An 18,174-nucleotide genomic window follows, 5' to 3' on the forward strand; every position below is an offset into this window, starting at 1 on the left:
CTTATAGTTTTCTGCATATAGGTCTTTTGTCTCCTTAGGTAGGTTTATTCCTAAGTATTTTATTCTTTTTGTTGCAATGGAAAATGGGAGTGTTTCCTTAATCTCTCTTTCAGATTTTTCACCATTAGTGTATAGGAATGCAAGAGATTTCTGTGCATTAATTCTGTATCCTGCTACCTTACCAAACTAACTGATTAGCTCTAGTCATTTTCTGGTAGCATCTTTAGATTCTCTATGTATGGTATCATGTCATCTGCAAACAGTGACAGCTTTACTTGTTATTTTCCCATTTGGATTCCTTTTATTTCTTTTTCTTCTCTGATTGCTGTGGCTAAAACTTCCAAAACTATGTTGAATAATAGCGGTGAGAGTAGACAACCTTGTCTTATTCCTGATCTTAGAGGAAATGGTTTCACAAAAACTGTATTTCTAATACAAAAAAAGGCAAAGCCAAGTTGCATATTGTGAGGTTAGTTCTTTTACATAAAACAATATATGTGGGTTGGGTTGGATGAAGTTCTTTCTAGGGATTCTGAGTTTCCATTTTCTAATTCTAATTGAATAAAAAAACAGACTCAGTTATATTTTCCATAGAGAACTGAGTAATAGGAGGTGGGAGAAAACCTGAGTGCCATCCAGCCTGCTCCAAGGATGATCAGCTTAGACAGAGCGGCCCACAGCTCCTGTGCTGGGGTCTCTCCCAGCAGCAAAGTGGACAATGAGGGAAGTTCTAGCATCCCCTCTCCTCCTCTCCCCTTCCCCCTCCCCATCTTCTCCAATTCAGTTGACTGTACTTTGTCTAACCAAGCTCAGAAGCAGTAACATTTAATCTGAAAACTGACAATCAGTGGATCATAAATGAATTCTAAGATTAATCTCATGAGCAAAATTCCCCATGACATGTTCCTTGTGAGCACACAGACTCCAGGGTCAACTGCCGGCCCCAATGCTGGATTGAAGACCAGCCCGGCCACTCTAGCTGGAACCCGGGCAGCCACCTGACCTCACCTCAGGCTCTCAGCCCTTCATTTGTAAAGTAAGTACAATGCTATTTGCCCAGGTTCCTCTTCAGTGCCTATGGTGAGAAACAATGGAAACAGTATATGGGAACGAGCTTTGCAAACTGTTATGAACTTCAGAAATCTAAGTCGTGTCGAAGCACGACTATGTAACATATGTAACAGGTTTTATTTTTCTGAAACAAATCCTTCAGGTTCAAAAAAAGGTTTTACCAGCTGAGTAACAATGTAAAGGACGCAATTGTGAACACTGTGGTTCATGTCTCTTTTTGAATTATGGTTTTCTCAGGGTATATGCCCAGTAGTGGGACTGCTGGGTCATACGGTAGTTCTATTTTTAGTTTTTTAAGGAACCTCCATACTGTTTTCCATAGTGGCTGTATCAATTTACACTCCTACCATTTCAACCCCCCTCTGCCTAGGGATAACTCCTTCTCACAAGACCACCTCCTCCTATTTAGGGTGGCCCTCCTCACCCTAACAAGTTACTTTCTACTACACGATCCTGGTTTTATCTCCATCACTGCACTTCTCATAATCTTTAATGACTTCATCATCTCTTTGGCCACTAGAGTTCCAGCTGCAGTGAAAACAGAATTCCAACTCTGTTATGCACTCTTGCCCTCCTAGCCCCTGAGCACTGTAAAGACAGCAAATAGTGAGGTGTAATAAGTGCTTGTTGAAGAAATGAACATCATTTTAATATAAAAAGTGAAATCATGTCTATAAAATTAACTTACCTTCTAAAATTGTGTTTGAGTCATCTACAGCATTATCTAAAAAAAAGCAAACATGTCTTACATTAACTCATCTTCACTAGGTCCTTAAATGAACATTTCCACTCAGACCTAAATTTGGCTCTTTTTAGATTGGGGCTTCTTATAGAGACACTCACTAGAATATCAACTTTAATTTCTAAATTATATTCAAAGAATACATCAATCGGCTGGCATTATCCCTGCTGACATAAAACTTACACCACAAACAGGGAATAAACATATCAACATGATCCAATGACTTCCTTGGTGACTTGAGAATGTCTTGTATTTCTGACTAAATCTATCTTTTTATTTCACATCTTTTTTGGAGTATAAATGCTTTACAATGTTGTGTTAGTTTCTGCTGTATAACAAAGTGAATCAGTTATATGTATACATATATCCCCATATCCCCTCCCTCGTGAGCCTCCCTCCCACATTCCCTATCCCACCCCTCTAGGTGGTCCCCAAGCATTGAGTTGATCTCCCTGTGCTATGGAGCCTTTGTTCCACAAGCTATATTCATTTTCACAAATACAAGGGGAGCTGACTTGCAGGAAACATCTGTTTAGACAAATACCTTACCTGAATTTTCTGTCCCTTCATTTTCCGATGGCTCAAACGCTGCAAAGTACACAGAAAAAATAATCCTTGAGCACTGTGTCACTCCCATTAAAACACAACATTTGCGGTATGGTTCAATGTCTAATTTATCTTTGAACCTCTGGGTCTCAGTCACTGGGAAGCGGCAGGTTACAGAGTAGAGCCAGGAAGAGTTTGGTCTGGAGTAAAACAGGCCTGGTATTCAAATTGCAGGGCAGCCACTTTTAGCCAGAGGAGCAATTATATATGCCTCCTTCTTGTAAAATGGGGAAAATTAAAGTTCCTCCCCAGTCACTGTTTACCTGGATCCAGTAATTTGTTTACCCCAGGGTGACACTGAATTTCATTTTCTTATTTGCTTCGTGACTGTAGTGGAGGCTCCGAGTTACCCGTGGCTCAACCCGCTTTTCACTCTGGGTCCAAGTTTTTACCAGGCAGATTCTCTACTTTGCTTAGGGAGCAATGCTCGGATCTTTCACCTGGGGCAAATGGCCTGCCTCCAGTCCCTGAGAGAGAGAGGGTTCTGCGGCAGGTCTTAATCCACTACTTTAACCACGGTCCAGGCTCATCTCTCTCTGCTCCGCTGCAAAGGAGGCCCTTGTCTCGGCTGCCGTCTCCCCTCATGCCTGGCTGGTTCACTGCTTTCCTAGTCAACCTGATCCCTATTTTTCCATCTTCCAAAATGCCTGAAAATTTCTGCTACCCTAAGAGCAAACTGTGTTTTTTTTCTAGCATGGTTACAAATATATTCTCCTTGTTCATTTAATAAAGAAAAAAATTTGAACATCTACTGTGTTTCAGATATTATTACTAGTGCTCGGGTAGAGCAAGGTATAATTTTTAACAGATCATTTTCTATCCTTTTGGTGGCATTTGGAAGACAAAGGAGCAGTGAATGCTTGCCCACTGTCACCCTGAACGGTGCCTGCATTTAATACGCTCAAGTCTATCAACTGAAAAACAAACCAACAAGTCTCTTCTTTTTGTTGTTACTTTAATTTTATTCATTTATTTATTATGTCCTTTATTTTTTATTGAAGTATAGTTGATTTACAGTGTTTCAGATGGATAGCAAAGTGATTCAGTTATACGTGTGTGTGTGTATTCTTTTTCAGATTCTTCTCCATCATAGGTTCTCCCTGTCCTCTCCTTCCTCCATTTCACAATCTAATTTCTTCAGAGTCATTTGCACATGCTGTCTCCTCACTTCCTCTCCTCAACCCACTCCAGTCTGTCTTCCGGCCCTGATAACATCCCTGAAAATGCTCCCCTAAGACCTCCCACGAGCACTCATTTAACCCAATGGACACTTCCTGCCTTTACTGTATCAGGTCTCCTAGCAGCTCCTTGTCCTTGGACTCCAATGTGACCATACTCTCCTTTGAGTCTTTCCTTTCTCCTTCTCAACCTTCATCACATCACCTTTTTCTTACCAGGCATTAAATGTTGCTTTTTGTCAAAGTCCAGCCATAGATCCTCCTCTATTCCTGCTCTCTCCTCTCTCCTTAAATGATCTCAGCCTTTGGCTTCAATCACAATGCACATTCTGATGATTCTCAAACTCAACTACGAATAGACTTCTGAGATCCAAACACCATCCATCGGCTAACTTGGTATCTCCCCTTGGATGGCTCAACAGGCACTATCAGGGTGTATCGATTGTACTCGTGACCTTCTGGCCCCAAGCCTGTTTTCCAGTCTCACCGTTTGAGGAAAAAGCACCCCATCCACCGGGTGCATAAGCACAACAGTGGATGTGCTTCCCGACACCTTGCTCTCTCTCCCCAGCTACACTTGCACATCCATCCCCACCAACTTTATCTTCTACTTCTCCCCTTTGTCCACTTCCATTCACCTTCACTGCCACCACCCTGGTTTAAACCACTATCATCTCTGTCCAACTTCTGTCCACTGCAAACAGTTCTTGCCAAGGTTACCGGTGAGGCCTCCATAGCCCGAGATCCAAGGCAGGTCTTCAGTGCTCACTTGGGTGGGCTGAACACCCCTTTCTTAAAACTCATCTCCTCTGATGCCTCGTTTGGCAGAGATGTGACTCAGTGAACATCAAGTTTGGATAACTGCAGTAACCTAACTGGTCTCCCCACATCTACAATTTTTTTTTTTTTTTTTTTTTAAGCCACGTGGCACAGCTTGTGTAATTCTTAGCTTCCCTGCAGTGGAAGTGTGGAATCCTAACCATTGTACCACCAAGCAATTCCCTCCCCACATCTACTCTTGTCTCTCCAATCTATTTGCTACGTTTTAGACAGATCAATCCTTACAAAATGCACTGCCCTAGAACAGTGTTCCAAGGTGGAGATGAACGCCCTTGACCTCTGGACCCAGACCATCTCACAATCTCAGCCCCAGTCTCTCTTATGCTCAGCACTCCAGACACATCTTCCCATCAGCAGCTTCATTCTACGTTCCAGCATCCTTTCCCCTGGCCTTGTCAATTGTTCTACTCTTCAGCTCATACTTCAGCCTTCCCTGGTCCACAAACTAGGTAGGGCCACTTTATACTCTTGTTGTACACTATGCTCATTCTTACCAGTACTTAATGTAATTGTAACTGAATACTAAACTAAAATGATTGGTATAATTTCTACCCCGCTGCTAAAATACACAGTCCATGAGAATATGAGCCATGTGTGTTCTTCACTGGAACTGCCCCAGTGTCCTACATTTTGGACACAGGCTACATGATACATATGTAGTATATGTAGTGTATGAATAAACAAATCAATTAGATGGTTAAGACTGCACTGTCATTTGCCAGGTGTTTCCAATGTAGGCTTAATGCTTTCCAGGACATTTTTTATGTGGAAAGCTGGTTCCCTCTACAGCCTTAACAAGCTTTATGTTTTCCAGGTCCTAGAATTTGGAACGTTTAATACAGAATATATTCTGTTCTCCGACTGAAAAACGGTTTTCTTTTCACCCGACTTACAGCTTTATATGTGTGTGTGTGTGTGTCTGTGTGTCTGTGTGTGTGTGTGTATAATACATATATATTTGGTCACTTGGTTTCCCTATCTGGGTTCCTGAACTGCACAATGGTATCTTTTCAGCACATAATGAAGAATCCTTTGTTCTCTTAGATCTATTTGATTTGAAAAAGTTTATGTTCTATAACAAGGTAATTCAAAGTATCTCATCAAAACCTGATGACCCCTCAGGTCATATTTTTACCCTGTTAACATTTTAAATTATATTTATTATGACATTCTTCCTATGAAAATATCTTTACTTTCACAACATCTTTTTTAGCATTTTATCTAATTTACACTTCTTGCAAATTTGATTTTAAAATTCTCTAGATCTAGTCTGCAACTTGCATTCCAAACATGTTCTTTCCAGCATATTTAGAAAAGCACCACAGTGACTGGCAGAAATTAGAAAACTATCTCAAATCCCACATCTACGTGCAACTTCTAAATTCCAAATTCCTATCTTCTCCTTCAAATTCAAAATTGAAAAAAAAAAATCTAAATTCAATTGTAGTGGCCAAGTTATAAAAAAAATATATTAGTCCCTAGAGACAGACTGCAGGATTCTTCCAATGGGATCCTTCATATCCCATTAGGAACAGCCACTGTGGATGGTGCTCTTGGTAGGGTCTAAAATTTTAAAATCACATGATTAATAACTCAGCATCTTAGATCTACATGCAGCCCTTCCTAATTTTCTTCACTTGAGATTCACCAACTGACATGAGACCACAAATGTTTTGGAAGTAGAGACTCTATATTATTCGTAACTGAATGTCAAGCGCTAAAACCATCCAGCGCGTAGGAAGTCCTCCATATCTGACTCAAGCACTACACATTGGTTCATCCTTCTTGTGTCACAGACAGTTATACCCAAAGGGCTTCTTTCCTTCTACAGAGTCATCTTTGAAGATATAAGAATAAAAACGATCCACCATTGGTATTTTATCATTTCTTAGTCATGTGGACTTATGCAAAATTACTTACATTCTCTGAACCCTACTTCTTTCATCTGGGAAGTAGTGAAAACATAATCTACTTCACGGAGTTTAATAAAACAGCATGAGAAGTGCTGGGGCAACAAGAGGAGCTATAACTGTCTAAATCAGAATCTGATGCCAGAACTGTTTTCTTTATGCTGAAGAAAGCCCGGAATGAAGTTCTGCTCCACCTTTCTCCATGCTGGCAGATCAGTCATCTTCATTTAACTAAAGTTAATCTGCAGAAGCAGCTAGAGTAGTTAAACTCTGACTAAAGTAGTCTTTCAAGCATGGGACTTATTTTTCATTAAAAGAGAGCTATGATTATAAAGTAATGAGATGTGTTTTCTTGAATAATTTGTAACCACTTCCTAAGGCACCTTGCAAAGAATTTAAGAAACAATTTAGGCAATGGCAGAACCACTGGAATAGGTAGACAATCTCCCCAAGTAAACTCTTTGAGAATTACCCATTCATTTGGATCTTTTAAGTTATGGTATAATATTTATAGCTAAAATACTACTCTCCATACTTCACAAACTCTGAGTAGATTTTAAAACAAGCAGGTAACTTAAGGTCAAGAAGCATTTTCAGACCTTGCTCATCATACTCTTGGTAGGTGATGTCATCTGCAAAAAAGAGAGTAAAACCAAAATAAGTATCAGTTGTTTAATAAGTATTGCTTATTACAATATTACTTGAGTCATTCTGTGTAATTGCTTAGCTAAAAAACACAACTTAATCTCAAATACAGAATTCTGTTCCTTTAAATATTAATGTTTGCACAATCAGTGAGAAATGCCTCTGGCCAAAAAACAAGAGGAAAGGGCAGGTAAATTATTTTCATAAAATTTCCTCAGATTGGCAGCGGGACCTTCAAGATGGCGGAGTAGGGCTTCCCTGGTGGCGCAGTGGTTGAGAGTCCGCCTGCTGATGCAGGGGACACGGGTTCGTGCCCCGGTCTGGGAAGATCCCACATGCCGTGGAGCGGCTGGGCCCGTGAGCCATGGCCACTGAGCCTGCGCGTCCGGAGCCTCTACTCCGCAACGGGAGAGGCCACAACAGTGAGAGGGCTGCATACCGCAAAAAAAAAAGTCTACAAACAGTAAATGCTGGAGAGGGTGTGGAGAAAAGGGAACCGTCTTGCACTGTTGGTGGGAATGTAAATTGATACAGCCACTACGGAGAACAGTATGGAGGTTCCTTAAAAAACTAAAAATAGAACTACCATACGACCCAGCAATCCCACTACTGGGCATATACCCTGAGAGAACCATAATTCAAAAAGAGTAATGTACCACAATGTTCATTGCAGCTCTATTTACAATAGCCAGGACATGGAAGCAACCTAAGTGTCCATTGACAGATGAAAGGATAAAGAAGATGTGTCATATATATACAATGCAATATTACTCAGCCATAAAAAGAAACGAAATTGAGTTATTTGTAGTGAGGTGGATGGACCTAGAGACTGTCAAACAGAGTGAAGTAAGTCAGAAAGAGAAAAACAAATACCATATGCTAACACATATATATGGAACCTAAAAAAAAAAAAGGTTCTGAAGAACCTATGGGCAGGACAGGAATACAGACATAGAGAATGGACTTGAGGACATGGGGAGGGGGAAGGGTAAGCTGGGACAAAGTGAGAGAGTGGCATGGACATATATACACTACCAAATATAAAATAGATAGCTAGTGGGAAGCAGCCGCATAGCACAGGGAGATCAGCTCGGTGCTTTGTGACCACCTAGAGGGGTGGGATAGGGAGGGTGGGAGAGAGACAGAAGAGGGAGGGGATATGGGGATATATGTATATGTATAGCTGATTCACTTTGTTATAAAGCAGAACCTAACACAGCACTGTAAAGGAATTACACTCCCATAAAGTCGTTAAAAAATAAAATAAAATAAAATAAAACTGAGGCATTGTTGTCAAAAACAAAAAAAATTCCTCAGATTGGCATAAAGCAAGACATTCAAAAGAAACATTAGGAATTAATATCCTCTTCTGTTGTGAGGTGGTGGTAGATGAGATGAAATATGAAAACTGATATTCTTTGAATAATCTAATTTTGTTGCAAAGCAGAAAGTCTTGTATTAGGTGTTAAAATTATGCCTTTCACCCATCAAAAGAAAAGTCACCAGGTTAACAGAGCATTGCAGCCATAGAGCTGGAAGTATGTTTAATAGCTAATGAAAACGTCCATACCTGCTTGTTGATACATTCTTCCAGCATCATCTACCACTGGTTCACTGGAATCTAAAAAGAAAAAACATACATTTTTGACAAACCTGAACAAACCAAACACACTGCTAGACACTATTCTAAAATATTTACAAATTAATTCTAAACCTCACAAATGTGTAAGATAGACAGTATTATCATTATTTAATAAAATTTAAGCTGAATAACATTCCATAATTTTCTCTCCAGTCACAAAGATAGGAAGGAGCAGGGTTTGTACCCAGTTTGGCTCCACTAAATCATACTGCCTCATTCATTTCCAAATATTCTTTCCAGTATCCTCTCTACAAAGATCAAAATCCCAACAGTGGTCTGAAAAACACATCCCCTTTTCCCCCATTTCTTCATGTAATATTAAACTATATTCAGAAATGTATATAATATATGGGCAGCCAAAAATGGCTGAGTATTATAAAGAGATTTCTATGTTGTATCAGAGTGATCATTAACCTTGGTTGAAAATGACCATGGCCACTGCCTCAAACAGAAACATATATCACGAACCTGGATTTTCCTGTTCATATATTATGTCTTCCATATCCTGACTGTAGGCTGGTGAAGCTATAAATTAGGAAACAATTAGGAAATTACAAATATGTCTCAGAAAAGGATTACACTTGATAGTTAAAACAAGACAAGCACAATTTCTAGTAAAGAGAGAAATCAAATCAAAATGATGCTCAAACTTACGTTCATTCATGAAACAAACAGGTACTAACTGTGCTAAATGCCAAATACAAAGGTAAATAAGAAAGTCTCCATCATCAGTGTAATTGAACCACAAAATCGTGGAGCTATATTCTCATTTAGCTTATGCAAATTCAACTATATTCACAAAACAAAAAGTGAGGCAGAGACACAGAGAGAGCAGTGCGGGGGAACCCTCCTCCCAGGCACCCAGCAGGCACTAGCCTGAGTGAGCCTGAGCGAGGACACACATCCCCAGTCCGTAACTTGGACTCAACACCTGAGTACCCCCAGACTGCAATGTAATTCTAGTGTTTACAGGTGCCTATTGTTGAAATAATATAGGTCCTAAATGCCAGCCAACAATATCCTGTGGTCCTTAAGCACAGAAAGAGGGATCTATTCCAACACTGGAAGAAAAACCGGCCAACAACACAGGCTTATGGGAAGATGGTGTGTCCATCTCCAGTGTGGTCATACCTTCTGGGGACACGTGACATGTGACAATACACAATTTTGACCATTCACTCACTTGCTAATTTAAGACTACAAAACATGCAATTATACAGTATCTTTTTTTTCTTTTTTTTAATTAATTTTTATTGGAGTAGAGTTGATTTATAGTTCAGGTTCTTCCGTAACATCTTATGAAAAAACCCAAACGAACTTTTTGGCCAACCCAATACAATGTTGTGTTAGTTTCTGCTGTACAGCAAAGTGAATCAGTTATATATATACATATGTCCACTCTTTTTTTTAGATTCTTTCCCCATATAGGTCATTACAGAGTATTGAGTAGAGTTCCCTGTGCTATACAGTAGGATCTTATTAGTTACTACTTTGTATAGAGTAGTGTATCTTTTGTTCTCTTACCTTTCTATTTTTTTCCTATTTTATTTATTTATTTATTTTTATTGACGTATAGCTGGTTTACAATGTTGTGTTAATTTCTGCTGTACAGCAAAGTGATTCAGCTATACATATATACGTTCTTTTTCATATTCTTTTCCACTATGGTTTATCACAGGATATTGAATATAGTTCCCTGTGCTCTACAGTAGGACCTTGTTCTTTATCCATCCTATATATACTAGTTTGCATCCGCTAATCCCAAACTCCCACATTATCTTTTGACCTAATAATCCCACTACTGGGAATTTATCCTCAGGAAGTAGACTTTCAAAAGCACAAAAACTATATTCATATATATATATGTGTGTGTGTGTGTGTGTGTGTGTGTGTGTATATGCACATACATACATACACACACACATATAAACCTGTGATATAATATGTATTATATAATAATTAACTATGTATGGTGATATTTGATATAAAATATATTAAAATTAATAATGTTATCTCTTTCTCATGATGCTCTTTTATAGGAAAAGACTCATTCTAAGCAAAAAATAATAGTATTAAATTAAAATCTCACCTGTCTCTTCTACATGGTAGCTATCTTCAGTTACTGAAAAAAATAACATTAAATAAATATTGTTACTTTCATAAAATGGTATGTTTATATATTGTATATGTATATTCTGAATGTTTATCATTGATTTTATTTTGAAAGCAAATAACTATTAAAATAAAACATGAAAATATCAATTAAATGTCTGCTAAACACTTTATCTTTCACTAGAACTACGCTTAGAAACGTCTCACACATTCTCTTATACGATCCACTTAACAACCCCACGAGGTTGACAAATACTACAATGTGGGATAAAGAGGGAGAAAAATTTAGACAGAGTAACACCGTGGTGACAAAGCTATGTCCCCATCACATTCCACTGTGCTGTTCTATTTTCTAGACACTCCTGCCATTTTCTAGTGCAAAAGCACACTGTCTCCACATGAGAACACAAAGGAAGAACCCAGAGCCTTTATACGTTTGGGGAGCTAAAAGGTAAATGGGTTGATACCTTCACCCGCATACCGCTGATGGCAAAGTGCTGCCACTCATGTGACCCTTGTTATTTAACAGCCACATGGAGTGTAAATATTTTTAACTTCTGAAGACTTTTTTTTTTTAATTTATTTTTTGGCTGCATTGGATCTTTGTTGCTGCACGCGGGCTTCCCCCAGTTGCGGCGAGCAGGGGCTACTCTTCGCTGGCGGTGAGCAGGCTACTCATTGCGGTGGCTTCTCTTGTTGCGGAGCACGGGCTCTAGGCATGCAGGTTTCAGTAGTTGTGGCTCGTGGGCTCAGTAGTTGTGCTCGTGGGCTCTAGAGCGCAGCCTCAGTAGTTGCGGCACACAGGCTTAGTTGCTTCACGGCACGCCGGATCCTCCCGGACCAGGGCTCGAACCCATGTCCCCTGCACTGGCAGGCGGATTCTTAACCACTGCACCACCAGGGAAGTCCTAATTTCTGAAGACTTTTAACAAGCAACTTTTATGTTCAAACTGAATCTATGTCCCAATTAAAAATTAGGTCAGAAAATAAGGTTTCTTCAGTTTATGAACTTTTTAGAAGTGTTTCTTCCTACTCCCAGTCTATAACTCCTAGCCTCAAAAATATCAAATGCCTTATGTTTCAGATTCTTTGAGGGTCTTAACTGAAATTTTTTGTGTAAGCAGCATCTAGGACACCAAAATTCTGAGCAACTGTCAATCTTCCTGAGCTATCCTGGCTGAAGATGGGAAACAGCAAGAGATTCCAGGGAATTGTGGAAATCATTTCATCAGCATTCGTACTCAGAACTTAGAAAAGTTTTTCCCATAGAAATCATGATATGCATGACAACTAAAGGTCTATAAAGTTCAAAACCTAGTCTGTAAATGCCTATTTTCTTTTCTTTTTTTTTTTTTTTTTTTGCGGTACGCGGGCCTCTCACTGTTGTGGCCTCTCCCGTTGCGGAGCACAGGCTCCAGACGCACAGGCTTGGCGGCCATGGCTCACGGGCCCAGCCGCTCCACGGCATGTGGGATCCTCCCAGACCGGGGCACGAACCCACATCCCCTGCATCGGCAGGCGGACTCTCAACCACTGCGCCACCAGGGAAGCCCTGTAAATGCCTATTTTCAATGCACAATCGAACTGGAATCAAACACAAGTTCAAAAGCATTTTGAACTTACATTTTCTCCCCCAAATTATGCATTATATATAATTCTGTAGGTTCGTATGGAAACCAAACCATCTCTTTTAACGTTATTTCTATGGAAAAGTGCATTTTCTCAACAACAGGCATCAATATAAGCTTTTGGAAATACATTCATTCATAAATTAGGAGCTGTTTGCTTCTCAAGTAGTTCCCCAATATATTAGATATTGTGAGAAGTAGACATACTTAACATTTCCATAATGTTTATGCTTTAAAATAGTCCTTGCGACCATTTACCAACTGCATCTTCTGAGGCTACCTGACCTCTCAATTCTTACGTGGCCGGGACGAGTCCTGTGTGTTCTGCCTGATTCCCGCTGGCTCTGAGCACAAGCCTTAACCCGTGCAGACACAGCAGAGCAGGAAGTGAGGGGAGGCCCAGGAGACAGGAAACAGCTGAACCATACCTGGGCTCAACACTGGCAGCAATTATGTATCCCCTGGAGAGCTTTTATAATCGTCCATTTTGGGGGCCCCGTACCCCAAACACTCTGATTCACTTTGATCAGGGTGGGTCACCGGAATTCTTTTAAAAGCTCCCCGGGGGATACTAAAATGCAGCCAGGATCTGAAGTGGTGTGGTGGGATACCAGCCCATCTTAGTGGATCATGTTCATCAGAGGTTGTCTCTCTGAATCCACGACCCTATGGCTCCAGACCTTCCTACCTTGACTAGCGCTGCGGATCCGATCTACCGCCTGTTTCTTACCATTCTGTCCGGCTCTCTGAACTCAACTTAGGCTGAGCTAACCCTTGAACCCTACCAGGCACCTCCAGTCTAGACCCTCGGCGGCCGGTGGTGCTGTGTTGTTACATGGGTCCTACAGACTCTGACGATTACTACACAGCGGGGTGCGTCATGTAACTGTTCACTTTGTGTTGGTGCCACGAACCACTCCCCCTGGTTTCAGCATAGGCTTGTTTTCCTGTATCACTCTTTAGAAATACAACATCCCTCTTAAATAAACAAGGTTCCCTTAGCACTCATTTTAAGTATAAAATGATATCATTTATATATTGTAAATAAAATGACAAAAATCAGTCAGAGTACAAAACTTGTGGCTTAAAACCACTAAGGTTTTAAAGGACTACTTTAAGAAAAGAGTACAGAGAATAGATACCACAAGAACAAAGCATGTGGACTTAACTCAGCAGGGCTCCAAATAATCATGGTAGCCTCACATTAAAGCAGAGCAGAGCAATAAGTATACGAATAAAAATTTTTCTATATGTCAGTAGTGAATAGCAATAATTCTGACTTGCCTATTGCAAATAATACAAAGTAAACTACTCAACTGATATTTAAATAACCAGCATTTAATTTAAAATATCGTTATACACAGATGTCAGCAAACTGTGGTCCATATGTAGTCTACATTGGGCCTGCCTCCTGACTTTCTAATTAAAATTTTACTGGAACACGGCTACACTTATCCAATTAGGCATCGTCCAGGGCTGCTTTTGCACCGTGGTAGCAGAGATGAGTAGTTGGGACAGAGGTTGCATGGTCCGCAAAGCCTAAGATATTGACCGGCCGGCCGTTTACAGAAAAAGTTTGCCAATGCCTAGGCTATGAACTGTATTCTACCCACTGTAGTAATAGAGTTTATTTTAGAACAAGAGCCTGTGATAGATTATCAAGGTCAGTATTTCATCAGTCGTTTGAATTTCTTACAACAAATGGTACTCTAGGAAGGAGAGTACAGTGGAAGTAAATGTGCTGAAGGATTTCACTTACATCCTATAAGAAATGCATGTATCCTTAGAATTTCCCCTAACGTACTTTGAGTTAAAAAATTGGGATATCTATTTATTTTAGGGAAAAGACTGATTTTAACTGAAGTTTTCAACTTAAAAAAAAAAAACTTTAGATAAAAGCTAAATATTGGTTTTAAAGGTGTTTAAGAAAACTTCAATAATCGTAATTACAAATTACCTATTGTGTTTTATTCTGAAACCAAAAAATTGTGTTCTACCTTCATGCACTGCTCCAGTCCCCACAGGTTGGTATCTGTCATCTGTATCACTTTCTGCAAAGATACCGTCTTCGGGCTGTAGTTCTCCTGCTGCTCCATCCTGTTCTTGGTGTAGGTCCTCTCCTTGAACAATGATAATGAACAAAGTGACACAGGCCTATAGCAAGGGCCCCAGGCAGCAGCCCACACAGACACAGACACCCCAACTGAAAGGCTGCCACATACCCACTTCAGCTGCTTGGCATGCCCCGCCCCTTTTCTGGGCCACTGCACATGCTGAAACTCTGTCCTCTCTCTGGCCAAGGGCTAGTGTACCCGAGGGGGTAACAGGTCTTCTCTCACTAGAACATAAACTCACCAAGGACAGGGACCTCACATATTTTGGTGACTAAGTATGCCCAGCCCCTGGGGCCATGACTAGCCATAGGAAGTTCTCAATACGTATTTAATAAGTGAATAAATGAATTCAGAATTCTTACTATATTTGCCTCTTCAGTTATCACTAGGTCAGAGGAAAGGTCACCTTGCAACCTTCCACTGAGAACTGACGTAAAATTCCACGTAACAATCTTAAGTAACTCTCTGCAAATATTCTATTACAAAGAACATCAGGCCACCAGCTAAACCGTATGCCCCGTCATCCGCATTAGTTCAGCTGCATTATACTTTGCTTCTAAAGGTTCCTATGTTTAGCCTTTAAGTTATGCTAAGATGCTCATTTTCTCTTCTGAGACTTTCACGATACACTGAACCATTCTGCTTCTCTTGTGTAGACGTTGGACATGCTGCATGACTCCACTGCCACATGGGTTAGCTTGTCATCACGGTGTAAGACGTTCTCCCAGTAGTAACTTGCCATGGCCTCGAGCAGAGGATGCTCTGGATGTAGCCCTTAAACGAGAGAACTCAAGGGAACTAGACTCAGGTGTGCAGTGCAGTATTGCTCTAGGAGTGTGCGATCTGGAATATCTGACTCCAGATCCAGGTCTGTCCCTAGACCAGCTGTGTGACCCTGGGAGAGTTACTTAATGACTCTGTGCCTAAGATTTCTCTTCCATAAAAAAGAAACAATAAGAGTACCTACTCACAGCATTGTTGTGAGGACTGAAACACTTAGAAAAAAGCCTGGCCCATAATAAGTATTTAGGTTTTATTGTTGCTGTGCTGCTTCTGCTGTCGTTAATATTTTTACCATCATCATCCCAGTAATAACAATACTACTACTTCTACTGCTACGGAGCTACCCCACACACACACTGCAGGACAGAGTCCTTGGTCACTTTACTTCTGGTGTGGCCCAGTGATGTTCTCAGGTGTTGCTGGACTATTAGGCCCTTTTCTGTCGATACTTTTTGTCTTCTGTCTTCTCATCACAGCCTGCTATCTTGTTTCTCCTCATTTGAGATTTTCTGCTTCTCAGCAAACCAATCACCAATTCTTCCTGTCACTAACCGTACAACTCTTTTTCTTCTTTTCTTCTTGCCATGTTCCTTTTCCCTTACTCTCATTTACTCAGTCTAATTTTACAGTTTTTATGTGAGTGGGACTGAGCTCTTTCAGCCATCTACTCAACGGAAGCCCCTGCTCTCATAGGGAGATCAACTGAGCACCGTACACTGTCTGTGAGTCTCCACGGCCCAGGGACAGCCTGCCGTGAGGAAAACAGTCTCCTGAGAGTTTGCTGGACCTCACCGGAGGCACTGCCATGCCTTCCTGCAGCTGCTGCACCAACCCTATGAGATAGCAATTATCCCACTTTGAAGTATGAGAGGCTTGAAGAACTTGACTAAAGCCACACAGCTTATAAATGCAACTGCAGGACCCAAACCTGACAGTGAGATACAGAATAACAGGGACAGAGAGTCTACTCCAGAGATGGTGTCAGGGAGGCCAAGTTTGGTCTGATAAGATGTGAAGACTGGAACACACACACGCACACACTAACAGAAGGGAGAGCAAGTTAAGGGCCCCACGGTAGGGACAGGTCTGGCAATGACCAAGAAAAAAGGGAAGGCCAGGTGAGCTAGAGAAAAGTGACCAAGGGGAGAGAGACCAGGCCCAGACAAGGCACAGTGGGCTCGGCCACATCAAACAGGGGGTGCAGAGGAGCAAAGATGGAAACAGGGGCCCAAGTGGATGGGAAGAGGGGATGGTGGTAGCTGACACATGGCAGAAGTCAAAATACGTTTTGGAGGCAAAGCTGAAGGGATTGGCTGATGGATTACATATGAGGGGAAAAGAGGAGAGAGAAATCAAGGAAAACTCCCAGGATGCTAGCTTAAGCAACTAAGTGGATAGGGAGACCATTAACTGAAGACTAGAATAAGAGTAAAACATTGTTGCAGGTGAGCAGGCGAGCTGTGAGATGGAAAGGAATCACGAATTCAGTTTTAGGAACATTTTAAGTCTGAGATAAAACATACAAATGGAGATAAGAATATGCAGTTAGACAGTCCAGGAGCTTAGATGGGTGTGAGGGCCGTAGATACATATTCAGAAGCAATATTTAATATTTAAATAATATTTAAAGTCATGGCCTGTGATTTTCTAAGGAGAAAGTCTTGATAAAGAAGAGGTCCAAGGAACACAATCCAATGCTAGCCTGGCTTCCTCTCTCCTGTCTGGCATCCTGCACCCACCCACCTAAATGTCTACCACATCCTTCACTTCCTTCTTCCCCTACCTTGGGAACCTTTGGTGAAATTTAGTTTGACCAACCATCTCGACTCACTTGGGTCACGGGTACCACCTCCCATCTGATCTCCCTGCTGACATCTCCTTCACCTTATTTTTCACACTGACAGAATACACAACACTCCTTCCCACCCTCCAATGGTTCCAACTCCTCTTAGAATCAAGTAAAAACACCCTTCCCTTCATCCCTCCACCTCACTTCAGACCCTTTTGACCTCTGGACTTTCACACATGCCATGCCCTTTGCTTAAACATTACTCTTTACTCATAGCATTTGCCTGGCAAAGCACTACACCATTCTCCAGCTCCTAAATCAGTATGTCATTTTCCCCAGGAAGCCTCTGCTAACCCCACATAGCATCACGTGTTTCACCATCACAGCACCTACCTCAACATATTGAAATCAATCATGTATTGAGATTGCATCATCCTTGTGTTAGGTTAAAATAAAAAATAAAAAAAAGATATAGGAAGGGAAAGCCTGCGTTTGCTTATACAGGCAGATACGCTCAGGTGAAGTAGCTTTTCTAGCTGAGAAGAAACTGGTAATAAAAGGACACAGGCTCCTAGACTCCTAGCAGCCCAGGGCAAAAACCTACAACGCAGCCAAAGCTGGTCTCCCCAAAGGAGCACAGATGGAGCTGGATGGGATGCTTTACATTTAACCCCCAAATACCTAAGACTGAGTAAGATACTTTAGCTGGCCTGCAAAAGCCCAAGTTAAATGATAGGGAATTCTGTCTGTTTTTAAGAAACATTATTGTTTTCCTCTAGGACTACCTTCAGCTCACACCAAACCACCGGAAGTATCAGGACACCACGTGTTCTGCCCTCTTCAAAATCCTTGTTACATTTTGGGGTTAGATTCTGTGCTTTTATCAACAGATGCTTCAAGAAACAGTCTTATAAAATCTTAAAAACACTGGTTTCTATAGTATCATTTAATATTCTCTGTACAGAACTTAACATAAGAAACTTTTTAGATTCTTTAAGTAAATAGCATGTTTACTTCTTCTCTAGTAATGTGACCCACATAACTTAAAGTTTCCCCTTTTTTGCTGTGGCGGCCACCCAAGCATTCAGTATAATTTGAGGGCTGAAGACAGCTC

At 40.9% G+C, this 18,174-nt stretch overlaps 1 protein-coding gene across 6 annotated transcripts in view; it reads right to left on the reverse strand.

Moving 5' to 3' along the window:
* Positions 1-18,174, reverse strand: part of ASPH (aspartate beta-hydroxylase) — a 243,162-nt gene that overhangs the window by 158,988 nt on the left and 66,000 nt on the right. For all 6 annotated transcript variants that reach the window (XM_060287666.1, XM_030859675.2, XM_060287664.1 and 3 more), the window contains 7 exons: positions 14,372-14,494; positions 10,724-10,756; positions 9,103-9,159; positions 8,563-8,613; positions 6,947-6,979; positions 2,363-2,401; positions 1,760-1,795 (listed from right to left, as the gene is read on the reverse strand). In XM_060287666.1, coding sequence (XP_060143649.1) covers positions 1,760-1,795; positions 2,363-2,401; positions 6,947-6,979; positions 8,563-8,613; positions 9,103-9,159; positions 10,724-10,756; positions 14,372-14,494 — 372 coding nt within the window. The remainder of the gene's footprint in view (positions 1-1,759; positions 1,796-2,362; positions 2,402-6,946; positions 6,980-8,562; positions 8,614-9,102; positions 9,160-10,723; positions 10,757-14,371; positions 14,495-18,174) is intronic.

The sequence above is a fragment of the Globicephala melas genome, chromosome 17, assembly GCF_963455315.2.
Source record: "Globicephala melas chromosome 17, mGloMel1.2, whole genome shotgun sequence".
In the NCBI taxonomy this organism is placed as follows: domain Eukaryota; kingdom Metazoa; phylum Chordata; class Mammalia; order Artiodactyla; family Delphinidae; genus Globicephala; species Globicephala melas.